Source organism: Urocampus carinirostris, chromosome 1, assembly GCF_059441175.1.
Source record: "Urocampus carinirostris isolate Australia breed hairy pipefish chromosome 1, RoL_Ucar_1.0, whole genome shotgun sequence".
NCBI lineage: Eukaryota > Metazoa > Chordata > Actinopteri > Syngnathiformes > Syngnathidae > Urocampus > Urocampus carinirostris.
Window position 1 is genome coordinate 61,208,165 of NC_142349.1, and position 13,659 is coordinate 61,221,823.

At 38.3% G+C, this 13,659-nt stretch overlaps 1 protein-coding gene across 1 annotated transcript; it reads right to left on the reverse strand.

The window, feature by feature from the left end:
- Positions 1-279: 279 nt before the first annotated feature.
- Positions 280-11,666, reverse strand: ube2v2 (ubiquitin-conjugating enzyme E2 variant 2). Its single transcript, XM_088347430.1, has 4 exons — positions 11,545-11,666; positions 2,895-3,043; positions 1,162-1,287; positions 280-1,078 (listed from the first exon to the last, which is right to left on the reverse strand). The coding sequence occupies exons 1-4, from the start codon at positions 11,558-11,560 to the stop codon at positions 932-934; spliced, it is 438 nt and encodes a 145-aa protein (XP_088203556.1). The 5' UTR covers positions 11,561-11,666; the 3' UTR covers positions 280-931.
- Positions 11,667-13,659: the final 1,993 nt, after the last annotated feature.

Here is a 13,659-nt window from a genome sequence, read left to right on the forward strand (position 1 = left end):
AAGATATTTCATAACAATTTAAAAAAAAAACTTTGAATATGCATCTCTATAAAGCTTGAGATATTTTATTTGGTGTGGTTCAATATAACATGTCTTGGAAATATATAAAAAATATATCTTAGTTTTTGTTACGCCATCATTTACCTCTATTTTCAATCTACATGTTTTTCTTTTCTGATGAAAAGATTGAAACCCACAACTGTGACAAAAGACGGACGAACAAACCAGAAAAACAAGACAACGATACAAGATTGGAAAAAACAATCTGGACGTTGTTCCTTTGTTGCAGTGATTTTTAATTTCAACAAAATCATTCGATTACCTGCCATTCACAATTAAATGCTAGGTTGGTTTATGTTCTGTTTTTCCGGAACAGGCTTTGACGTCTGTTACATGTCAGAGAGAAAGACCTCAAGAACAGAAACATCGGTATTGTGTCCGATACATAATATATATTTATATATTTATTTCAAACAAACAAAAAAATAATAATGGTTCTCACCTCGTGACACTACTTGGAGACTAGTCACAGTTCTGTATGGAGCAATCTGCACGTTGAATGTGAAAAGCCGACAGAGAAAATAAAATAAAGGTGTCTTCTGGGCTGGCCCTGGTGTTCGCACAACTTCATCGGGGATCAGCCGTTGGGGAAGCAGAAAGCAGCACTTTTGCTGCTACAGCCTGAACATAATTGTCACTTCGTTACTGCTCTTCTCGGCATCTTTAATGCCGAAAGGCAGTGACTTGTATTTTTTTTTACTTTTTCTTTTAAGAGCCAGGCCATAATATGAAAGTCCAATCCTGCTCTTGCGTGGACCAAACTGTTGATGTGCAAGGCTTTCTTCTTTTGTTTTCTTGTTTCTTTTTGTTGACATGATATTTCTACGTAGGCTTTTTTTAAGACAGTGGGTCAAAAAACAATCCATGGCGATTAAGTGCTGTAACTTTGTCCTTCTGGCGGTTGTGGGAGCTTCATATTTTCTTTGGACATCATTAGACGCCTTAACTCTTGAAGGACAATTTTAATATTATAAGAATTCTGCCATTTGGCTAAAACTGGTATGCTACGTGAATCCACCTGAAAGAAACACAAACAATTTAAAAGGTGAAGCGAGTGGGCAGAACACAGCAAACCTCGGACGTGAGAGGAGCCAAGCTTACCGTCCCGTTGGAATTATTTATCCCGTTCATGGTGATTTTCGTTACAAATTTAAGAGTCGGGGCCGTGTCTGGGTACCTGGGTCCGCATTCCACTTTCAGGCTGTATATCCTGTTCTCGTAATTAGTCTGAAATGGCAGGAAATTAAAAGGAAGATTCAGGTGCAACCTTTTTACTGTATCTGCGAAAAATAGTCGCTAATGCTGGCGGCTGTGAAGTCAATGCTAGCTTCCAACGCTAACAGTAGGGGATGGAAGTACGATTGCCAAGGACTGGAACCAGTTCTTGATATGAAATTAAGAAAGGGCTTGATTTAAGTTTCTTGTATTTGCAAGCCTGGATTCAGTGCTTAATTTTTCTGATGCAGCCAACTAGCACCATTAGCAAATAGTGTTACTTTTTGTGTACAAAAATTAAACAATCATGAATCAAAAACATGTATTCATAGATGTTTCCTATCCACAAATAGTCAATACTGTATTTATTGTAAGCAACTCCATGCAGCATTCTTCCCCTTTTCAAAATATTTTAATTCATTCAATGCCAAAAGGTTAAAATATGTTTTGTTTTTGTTTTATATCAAAAACATGTTATAAAGGCTTTGGTGCTGCGAATCAATAAGTATTAACCCAATGGGAATAATTTCAGTATGAAAAATCAGCACTTGATAGCAGGAACGGCATTGATCAGATCTTTGTCAACACACTTAGTGACTAGTTTTGCTTCCTGTATCCACCATATTACAAGGTATGGCAGTGTGTAGGCGGCCCATATGCCAGGTACACGCACTTTTGTGAGATAAGCTAAGATATAAGTACAGTTAAAGCTTTGTTCTTTTTAAAAAAAGACGATTAAGTCGCTTTGTCTTTGTCAAGACAGAGAGGGATGATGATTCATGCACATCCACAATCGCCACGACGGCCCGAATGAGGTGATCTCGTAAACGGCTGAAAAGTTCTTGCAAAGTTTATGCATCGCTAGTTCATGCATAAGTTCAGTGTTCTTGCAATCAAAAGTCTGGCGGCCCACCGTTGGGGCGGCAGAACGTTAAGGTACCGTATATTATCAATACTCTTTCTGTGCACCATCTTTCTTTGTAAATATCTTATGTTTTATATGGGCACAAGTGGCTTTACAGTCAGGTGCAGCTTCTGTATGTACAAAATGTTTTTCACTTCAAAAATGTACTGGGTCCGGCTTATCAGGTGCGCCTTACAGTCCGAATTTTTCGGCATATATATATATATATATATACATATATAAAAGCACCGAAGTGAAAGTTCTGTTTAAAATGCATCCGTTCACAGATAGCAGTTTTTCCCAGATTTTCTAGGAATCGAGTATCTTCACTAAATTAAACAATGTTTAAAAGTTGTTTACAAGACAATGGTTAAAACTAGAAGCATACTTTACTTTTTCTCTTTTTATGTGTCCTATGTGTATATAGCTACACAAAGAAATTTTCTGTAGGCCTTTAAAAATGAGTCAAAATGGCATAAAACGTCTGGCACCGGCACTTCCTATTTGAGAGAAAAGTCTGACACTGAATGAGGTAATAATCAGCTAATCAAATTAAATTCCTTTACTTGTTATTCCGATTTAGTCATTTTAACATTGACAATTTTTTTTTGAATGGCGAATTAATTAAATCAATTTATTTGCCAGCCCTAGTAACCGCGATATAGATGAAAGGCTGAATGCAATGCAGGGATCTTCATTATCAAGGCGTTCTTACTCTGGCTGGTCCGATGATCATGCCGGTCCAATAGGTAAGAGTCATGTCATCATCGTTTTCCAAGCCCCAGCTGACTGTGCCGTCGCCTTCTCCTTTCTGGCCATCCTCCAGTTCCTCCAACAAGCGGAAATTGCGTGGAACCTTAACTCCTGCGACAACCAAAGACAACACACTCTATTGGCAACAAACACACTTATAGCTAAACATACATGCCAATATTCATTTGAGTCTATCATGTTTAAATCAGAAAAGGGGGAGGATGATCTCTCATTAAATAGGGTGGCAAAAAAGTCAGTTTAAATGACATAATCAACAAATACCATGACAAAATATTAACAGCAATACCAAATTAAGCATGAATAAAAAAAGATCCTCCGAATAAATAGTTGATAGCATTAGCCACAGTTCATGAATTACAACAATGCAGCTCAGTCATAATCATCTTTAGAGTAGTATTGTCATTCCGGACACAATTACAGTCTTGCTTCAAGAGCGTGATCGGCCCACAGAATAATATGCAAGAGGAAATCCCCATTATCCGCCATCTGCAAAGTTTGGGAAGAGCGCCGCGGTAAACATTGACATTGACTCTGCCATTGAAAAGCTATAGGCAAACAGTTGAGGCAATTCATGTACTCCTCTCTCAAATATTAATTTATCAAGGGAAACAATGTGTATCTTCAACAGACATGATCCAAAATCAAATAACTTTACAATGATAGTATATGTAAAATGGAAAATATGTAACAGCACTATTTCCGAGAAAACAATGGATATTGGCTTGGGGAATAAAATTACTCCTATCAAATTAAAAGCCTGGTTTAGATTGATCTATCTATTACATACACTTCTAATCAGTGCAACTTTTGCAGTCACTCAAACAGTGACTTTAGCCTTCAACCAGGAGAAGATGTCATCAGGTGGTGTCCAACCGTCACTGGGCGTTTCGACCCTTAACCGCAACGCCCTCGAGTTGGCGGGCCGGCAGCGATGGCCAGTCACTGCCCATCTTCTCCTGGTCCCCAGCTAAACTGCTCTCACCTACTCCAGAGCCAGCAAGAGGCTCTCTCCGCGACTTCCCCCACCCTTTTGGCAGCTGCCTTCCTCTCCCTTCCACTTAGAGCTGTTAATGTGTCCCATAGAGACTGTGCTGGGAAGCCCCTGCACCCGACCTCAACTGGGAATAGCCAGGTCTGCCATCCCTTGTCCCTGCCCTGTTGGACCAGTTCTTGATTATTGATACAACGTAAACCGACCCAGTGTCACACTTATCAAATGCTTTTTATTGATAATTATAATGAATAAGAAATATTTACACATTACAAAAGAAACCCACCAAGCATTGGATAAACTAGCATCAACCAACTCAGATAAAAAAAAATTGTTCTCTGTCACATGCCAATCACAGTTAAGGTTTTTAAACAAGTTAAAACAAGTTGATGGCTGCAACAACAAATCGAGAAAATTGCTTAAAATCTATGATTAAAAGCGCTGGCAACGAATTATGCCACAGATTTGTTGTGTCACTCCATTTCCAAACACTACGGTAAATTCAACTCAAGACGGACATGGAGAAAACAGTTTGACCTAAGTATGCAAGAGTGTGAGAGCACTCCACACTTCACAAAACAAATAAGTGTGTCACTTGCAAGCTTTGCTAAGGTGATATGGCACGGGAGCAGCAATCAAAACCAAAACATGGAGTGACAGACGATTAATTAAGAAATGGGAACAACAAACTATTTGCATCAAGCACACGAGAAACGCTGGACAATACAATATTATCATAAACATGTGCTCAAAGGGAGTAGGCTTAAGCAGTGTTTAATTGTGCTTTATCAAAAAAAAGTATGATTAAGCATCAGGTTTTACTTTTCTGGCAAAGTCTGAGTGATTGTTTTGTCCTTGTAAATTGTGCCATCACAATACTCACACTATACGTTCTTATCTTAGTAGAAAACAGCAAACAATAACAAGCTTTATAATGAGAAAGGACATGCACGCCACCGCTACCAGCTGTCATCACTGAGATACTTTTTGCACTTTATGAAAAAAAAAAAACATATTTGCAGGTGTATAACATACATTCCTATGTATTTTGTTCACTCAGTGCCCTTATACAAGACAGATGTTTTAGTCGTCGACTTAGTCTTTTCTAACCCTACTTCTAATAATAGCAACTTGGTATCATAATAACAACACGATAAATTGTTATTTTAGAGATGCATACTAAATTGGTAGCCCTTGTGGTCATAAACAGGTTGGTGACCCCTGCTTTATGACATACACCATGTTATACTGCACATAGTTCCAAAGCTTGTGTTTATGGATACTTTTGTTTTTTATCCCCCCTAAAATTTCAAGATACAATTACTGCATTTCTGGAGGGTCCGTGACCATTCAAATCAGGCATTCACAAAAATACTAAAATTATAAGACGCTACGTTACAACCACGCAGTTATATAAGAAAATGTCAAAGGAAAAAAATGGGGTTAAGAAAATTGTGTAAAATTTGCAGTCCACTCAAGGCTTTGTTATTTTCCGGGCAAACTTTAGAATTGTCATCAAATAGCTAGTTAGTTCGCATCCACGAAGTAGCGAAACCGTGAATTTTAGCATGTTAAACGACACCTCGTTCAATAAAATTAACCACCACTAGCCATGTCACAAGTCCCACAGAACCATGTAAATATATTTATAGAATAAAATGGTCTTTTTCTTTTTAGGGGTTGCTCGTTTCCTGCATTTAATTTCGCCTAAATTGCTTGGAGGGACAAATTGACCGCTACCGTTGCCGCAATTAATCAATTGCTTAGCGTGCACCTCACATATCGACCAAAGAGCTTTGGCATGGACAAAGCTCATGCATCAGCCGTTTGCAAAGGGTTGTGCCACAGGGCGCACAAGGAGACTCTTTGAACAAATGATTGAGGGTAACAGCTACAATTTTTCTGGTCGACGTGCTAACGGCAGCCCAGTTAATAACAGGGCTGCCAGCAACAGTCAATCAAAGTGTCACAAGGAGGGCTGTTGAATGTGAAGATGTTCCATGTTTAACTTTGCCACTGAATACCGCACACTAACATTCCATTGTTGTCTTGCAAATGATGATGTGGTCAGCACACATCTTTTCACGTATATCTATAAAAGGGGCAGAGTAAAATTATGATTGGTTTTGCTAGCCTTTTTTTTATATATTTTGCTCTTGAGCTCACAATTGACTCCAGACGGTCTTTTTTTTCTAATTCTATTTAAGATAACTTGCTAAAATGAAGTATGGCTGGTGTCAACAATAATACCCTGAGTCTAAATAGGGGTCAAGAACCTTTTTGACCCAAAGAGCCATAATGGCAAGATTTTTTTATGAGACCACCATATCATATATTTTAAGACAGATTTCAGCAAAACTGCCAAGTTTTGTCAGGGCATTTTATTTAATTGTGTGACGTCAGATGATTTGATCAAATTTATGTAATAAGAATAATGCCTGAGCATGTGTCCCATATCATAAAACATATTGCTTTAAACTAGTCTCCCCTCCACAATTACTTAAAATTGTTGAGGCTCATTTTGACCATCAGTTTTATTTAATAAAAAGTAGTTTCAACACACGGTGGAAGCAGAATTATATCGTAAAAATGTCATGTTAATACTGCAAATGAGGATACTGACAGCGCTGGGCTGAGAAGTGCGCTGTGCATAGCTCTGCCCACTCTTAACGCTCACCTAATTAATTTACTCTGTGTGCTTGGCTGGTGTTTCTGGCTGTTTGGTTTTTATCATAAAGTGTCTCAACGGTGATCCTTAATTGTTTAATGAACTTCCATATAAAGGATTTCTTGGCGACGTCCATCCAAAACGAGGTCTCTTGCTATGACACTTTCACTGCAAACTGTAGTGGGGTGTATGCTCTTTATATACTGGACTAAACCCATACTATTAGTGCTACATCAGCTATGTGCACATCAGACTTGACTAGACCCTAATTATAATTGGAACGCTAAAGATAAGATTTGCATGAGTATAATTTTGTCTCCGAGCCATATGTACTCATGAAAAGAGCCATATATGGTTCGCAAGCCAAAGGTTCCTGACCCGTTGTCTAAATCATTAATGGGTTTGGAGTCAAAAACACGATGTCAAGCTATGTAAATAAAAATCACATTAACATAACTCTGCAGTGACACTCCCTCCAATACACAAAAACACAAGGACAACAAATCCAATTAAATGCAGTAAAAGACATCTCATGAAGTCTCAAAAGATCCTGACCATTCTGTCAAAGATAAAATGAATGAATATGCACATGAAAGGACCCATTTATGCAGTTGATGCATTTAAAACGCTTTATTTCGAGTCCTAAGGCCCATATGATGCTAATTCATTTCCCACCTTAAGCACCACTGCCATCTAGGGGCAATGGAAGCAAACTAAACCTCCAACATTTGCAAATATTTTCTATCCAAGTTTATGTTTACAAAATAACTGTGTTTGAATGCATTTGGAAAGCATGTAAAAAGTTGTTAGTGGGAGGGTTTATATGCTTAAAAAACATAACACAGCGCACTATATGATGATTTTATTAACACCAATAAAGAATAAACAACGTATTATTTATGCCAGAATTGTTAGCTCTGCTATAAATGTAAATTTTTATGTTAGCAAAAAAGGGTGTTAGAAGAAGGCCCTTTTCAAGGTGAATACTTCCGAACAATGCTCAACTGTCATGTTTTTATCATTAGGATATTGTAAGATTACAATTGTATTTGACAACCTGTCAATATTCTGGGAGCATTTTTTGCCCAAGAGAACATACGTGTTTTAAGTTCAATGTTATTCAACAAAATTTGTATGTATTTTAAAATCATACACGTTCAATACCGAATTAAAATAACTGCACCCAACGACCAAATATTTTGCTACTTTCAAGGTCTACCAAAAGATACAAGCTAAGGACTACTTTTGTCTGCATACAACTGCCACAGAAACTGCCAAAGGTCGGTATAAAGAAATAATACTAAGAAGAATAATAAAAATAATAATGAAATACAGCTTCAAAAAAGATTCTAAGTCGAATAATCAGGTGATTTTTTTTGTGGATTTATCAAATAATTGGACAGACAAACAACGTTTCTGTTTCAATCTAAGCGTTCTAAATAACAACATTCGGACAATGTATCACTTTAGAAATAAATGAAGTAACCGGTTTTGCTTACACGATATCAACAATGGGCAAAATGACTTACCCTACCCCCAAAAATATCTTTCGAGTCAGGCTGAAAGAATGTACGAAAAGAGACCCCAAAATGGTCTACTATTTCCGACAGTAAAACCCAGACGTGTAGCATAAGTAATATCAAAGAATATTAGGAAAAACAATCGAAAATAGGGACTCTTATAAAAAAATAAGGTGATTAAAGCTACAAAATCAAAGTTTAAAAAGTATTTTTATTTTGGTATCCACTGTCGCCCCTGCTCCCCACTAGCATCCATCTGCTATCCCACTCAACCAGCTCAAATCACAATGCACCAAAGGTATATGTATTTTTTCTCTAGAGGTATATTTATTCATGTTATTTAATCATTTGCTCATATTTTACACATTAGTACTTACTGTACACTATTTTGTCATTTCAATATTTTTATCTGGGCAATAACCTTTGTTTTATTTCATGCCAGTGCAATAAGGCAATTTTACTTTACGATTCCCACCTAAGCAGATTTATGTCAGATCTACTGTATTATAGATGAAATGCATTTGACTTCGCAACCTGTTAAGCAGTTTATTTCCAGCATCCCCTGTTGCCATTTTAATCCTATATTTATGTAGAAGAAACACAACACCCGACTATGCTAACCATGAATCTGTCTCACAAGTAAGATTAATTTTAGTTGGTGCTACAGAGACCATTTACCATTCACAAACTTATATTAAAGGGGCAGTGTTTAGGGTATGACCAATAGATGTCACTGTTTTGTGTAGTTGAACTAACAACAAGTGCTAAAAAGCACAATGAATAATAAAAGCTATGGAGACTCAAAGCTACCAATTGTCTTGTCATTCTTTTGCCTCTTTTCTTATTTTACTATATTTCTTTAGAGATTGTCACATAGCTGTAAGATATTCTCAAGCTCTTATTTTGATCGAACTTTCCTCGTAACTCGGATATGAAAACGAACATGCAGGGGAATCCAAACCCGGTAGTCACTGTCATATCTGTCTGGCATCTTGCTGCTACATTGGCACTGGTTTTCCTTCACATTAGACAATACATTGCCATCTGGTGGTCAAATGTTACATAATATACATTTAAGAAATGCACATTTATATGATAGGATACCCGTCAACCTCAGCCAATTGCTCCCGTCATTAATGATTGCTACTCCCCTTATAATAAGTCACTGAAGCCCTAATGCCCCCGATAAACAGGCGCCTTGCATGGCTGCCTCTGCCCATTGTTGTGTGAGTAAATGCGTATGTGTGAAACGCATTGTAGAGCTCTTTGGGAGGAAGTCAGTGACTTAAAAAGTGCTATATAAATGCAGACCCAATACTATTTACCTCTTACAAACACAACACTTATTTATTCACAGCAAAACCGACTATGTGTAATAAACCAAAGATAATTTATGCATACAAGTTTAGCTCGTGCTTCGCGATAATATCAGCTATCTATGATGCTATTGTCGTCTGCTACCCGTGAACGAGAAGATTCTGATTAAAGCCGAAATGTGCAAGACAAATCCAGTCTTAAAAATGTTTTTCCCTTCCACAATATGTTATGTGCTGTACACAATTTGAAACGAAAAAAAAAAAAAAAAAAAAAACATGGGGAAAATGTATACGTTGACATGTAATATTATTTTTTTAAATCAATTTTGCTATGATTAAAGCCCCAGTGTGTAATATTTGACCACTAGATGACTTTGTATCGCCTAATGCGATCGAAAAACCGTGCCACAGAGCACAGTGAGGCAGCAAGTTGCCAGACAAACATGGTGACAACCTTAGGTAAGGATTCCGCTACATAAAAGGAATACAAATATATCAACCCGTGATTTTTATTTTTTTTTAATACAAATTAACATTGATACTTTATGTATTTTTGCCTAGTATTCAAATCAATGTTTTTTGATCCACAGGTTCAAGTGCGTTCTCCACTCGGGCCCTGGTGCTGTGGAATGCTCTTCCCCCGAGATCTGCAACCTAAGCTTAAAACACACTTCTCTTCTACAGCATATGAATAACCTATATTTTATGTTGACAATATCTGTTTATTATTTGTTATTGCAACATCCATTGCAGCCTGGTCATCCTGGAAGGGGGATTACCTCATGTGCGGTCCCTTCTCAAGGTTTCTTCATTTTCCTCATGTTGAGGTTTTTGGGCTTTTCCTCTCCCTCATGTAGGTTTTAGATCAGGGGATGGTGTAATAATAGTCTGTGGTTTAAAATAATCTGTGGTCTGTGCAGCCCTTGACTTTACTTTTTTAACAGTTTTTTTGGTACCACTAGGGGGCACTAAATCTCACATTGTCCCTTAAATGTATGAGGGTTTTTTTTATTTAACACTAGGAGGCACTAAAACAGTCTTTCTCAACTGGTGGATCGGGACCCATTTCTAGTGGGCCGCGGGCCTCTGTCTTGGCAAAATAATGCTCAGAAATGATAACAGAGGGTCATTTAAACTCCTTAATAGTAAATGGTGATTGATTCCTGCAAATGTGAGTCAACATCCCACCATTTTGCACCACAGAAAAAGACAAATAGTTTGTTTACACATGATGAAATTAATTTCAATGTCCCAAAGACAAAAACACTAAAGTGGAGCCTTTGGGACTTCATTAATATGCAGCTAATTGAGCATCAAGGGGAACAACATTACTTGAAGTAGTTTTGCTCATCTTTTTCTGGTTTGAACTGCACCATCAAGTGGATTTCTTTTCTTGATTTGGGTCGCGGCTTATAATCAGGGTTGTATGGTAGGTCCTTAAATCAGACTAGTTAAGTACCATCGTCTGAAATAATACGCACTGGCCCTTTAACCACTAAATTGCCTTTCAAACCGGTTGGACATGATCATATCTTTGTGGCAATCACTCAAGGAGCAGATTTGCGGTCACCATGTTTATCACCAAACTCATTCGGAAACTATAACAATTAAGAATGCGAATATATATAGAATATTGCAAAGATAGCAATAGCATGCTAATATGCTAAGGATAGCCGGTCCATTGTCAACACATTATTGCAGCTAATCGAGAGCCACACGTTTCATTTATTATTGAAGCTAGGTTAGCAATTAGAGTTTATAACGCAGTTTAGCGGGCACTTATCACGCGTATGTAGTCTAATTAAATAGTAAATGACGATTTTGTGTCACGTCACCGCCTTCCTAATTCGTCCGTTCTCTCGGGGAGATACATTGATGAGCTCCCTGGTCTCGCCACATCGCCTCCTATGCTAACCAGTTAGCAACACGCTCGCTCTACGCATTACACAGCGCTTTTAGGTGTCTTTTAGGTAAACCATTTTTTCGTGAGAGCCGGGTGAACGCGAAATAAGGTTAGGCCTGGTGGTGGGTGGCGTTTTTTGTAATAATTCAATTTGTGAGCGGACTAAAAGTGTAGGTTTGTTTGGCACACAGACCTGAGGAGGCCGCCATCTTCTTCAGCCTAGTCCAGAAGCGCAGAGAAGTGTGTCGTGACGTCACGGCGCGGCGAGGAAGTCATTGGGGGACACGCCCTCTTTTGCCCTCCTCAGCCGCCTTGGCGGAGGTACACCTCCAGGCTATCTACTCAGTACTGTTGCAGTAGACTACTACCTAAGACAAAACCATTGAAGTGGAGCCTTTTGGACTTCATTTAAATGCAACTAATTAAGCATAAAAGGGAACAACATTACTTGAAGTCGTTTTAGTTTTGCTTATCTTTTTCTGGTTTAAACTGCACAATCAAGCCTTAAAGTCAAGTCATGTTTATTTGTATTGCCCTTAATCACAGTCTCAAAGGGCTTCACAGACCAGACCAAACCAGAGACTATTATTACACCACCCCCTGATCTAAAATCTACATGAGGGCAAGGAAAAACTGAAATACCTCAACATAAGGAAAATTAAGAGATCTTGACATAAACCCCATGAAGTAATCCCCCTTCCAGGATAACCAGGCTGCAATGGATGTTGCAATAACAAATAATACACATACATTATCAACATAAAATATAGGTTATAGAATAGAATAATAATAGAATAACACTGGCAAGGAAAGCGAGCTCTGTTGTGGGCACAGAGCTGGACAGCCTGACCAGCCTGAGAGATGGGCACTGAAAAAGCTGCGGTCAATCATGGACAATTCATCACATCCACTACACAGCATTATATCCAGACAGAAGAGCAGCTTCAGCGACAGACTGCTGTCACTGTCTTGTACCACGGACAGACTGAAGAGATATTTTCTTCCTCATGCCATGAGGCTCTTTAACTCCACCCGGCAGAGTAAAGGCCCACATTAAACCACACCCCCTACATTGCATATTATCGAATTTTATTGCAATGTGTATTCTGTGTAGCACTGTCTAGATACTCTATATAACATGCTACAGTGGGTATTAGCACGTCACATTGAGTATTTGTATATTGTATTCCTTTTGCTTTATTATTGTATTGTTCTCAGCGCAGGGATGCTGCTGGAAATGTTAATTTCCCTGCGGGGATGAATAAAGTATTTATCTAGAAGTGTGTTTTAAGCCTAGATTTAAACAGTTCCACTGAAGTTGCAGATCGAATCTGAACCTGTATTTAGGGTGTCTAAATTCAAGGAAAGTCAACTCTTCCCAGGTTTAACTTAAGTGAGAACTCAGGCGCCGATGCTGTGGAATGCTCTTAAAGTACTGTATATACCTGCATATAAGCCTTATTCGCATAACACTGCTATAAACTAGTCACATACTAAAGGAAATTTGAAATATCAAAATAGTCTACTTATTGATAATCATTCAATTATGTAGGTAATAAAGATCAATATACTGGTAAAAAAAATCTAAAAATAAAACTATTGACCCATTTCCTGTAAATTCTAGCAGGGCTTCGATAACACACTCGTACATTATTTTCGTATTTCGCAAACATTTCTTTCTTCGATTTGATTGTTGCTGTCACCGTTCTCCGCTTTTCCTTCCCCTTATTACTAACTTTCTTGTGGCCCGATATTATGGGCATAAAAAGGAAATAAAAGCAACACAATCGCACAGATAGAGGAGAGCAAGCAGGGCATTATTGCCATCTAGTATCTACTGTTAAGGAGTGTAATCGACCCTCTGTTTTCTTCTATTTAGCATTATTTTGCCAGGTAAAAGGCCCGTGATCCACTTAAAACTGGTCCAAGACCCCCTTTTGGGTGCCAACCCACCAGTTGGGAAACACTGCCCAAGTTCCGGTAGTAGACGTGACTACAGGGATGTCAAAACTCCGGCTCTGGGGTCGGATCAAGACTTTGTTTTCCGGTGGTCCGATCAGTAAGATAATGTCAACTTTCATGCTTTTTAATCATTTATCCTACTTTAGTAACCTACCCCTCGTGTTTAGAAGAATCATTTGTTTGTTTTACTGACACTGCTACATTTCAGAACTTGAACTTTAGGGTGATACACTTGAATTAAAATCAGTGCGGTCCGCATGAGCTGTAGCAGTTTCCTGTCTGGCCGTGCAACGGTCCCGTTGGAGACAAGGCTTTCCTGCCCCCCGATTCCAATTGAACTTGCGTT

Excerpts from the sequence above, each read along its gene's own strand:
- ube2v2 (XM_088347430.1), bottom strand. Across the intron at positions 1,288-2,894 it reads TGATCATCGGACCAGCCAGA|ACTAATTACGAGAACAGGAT; the intron begins GTAAGAACGCCT and ends CTGCCATTTCAG. Across the intron at positions 1,079-1,161 it reads TAAATAATTCCAACGGGACG|GTGGATTCACGTAGCATACC; the intron begins GTAAGCTTGGCT and ends TGTTTCTTTCAG.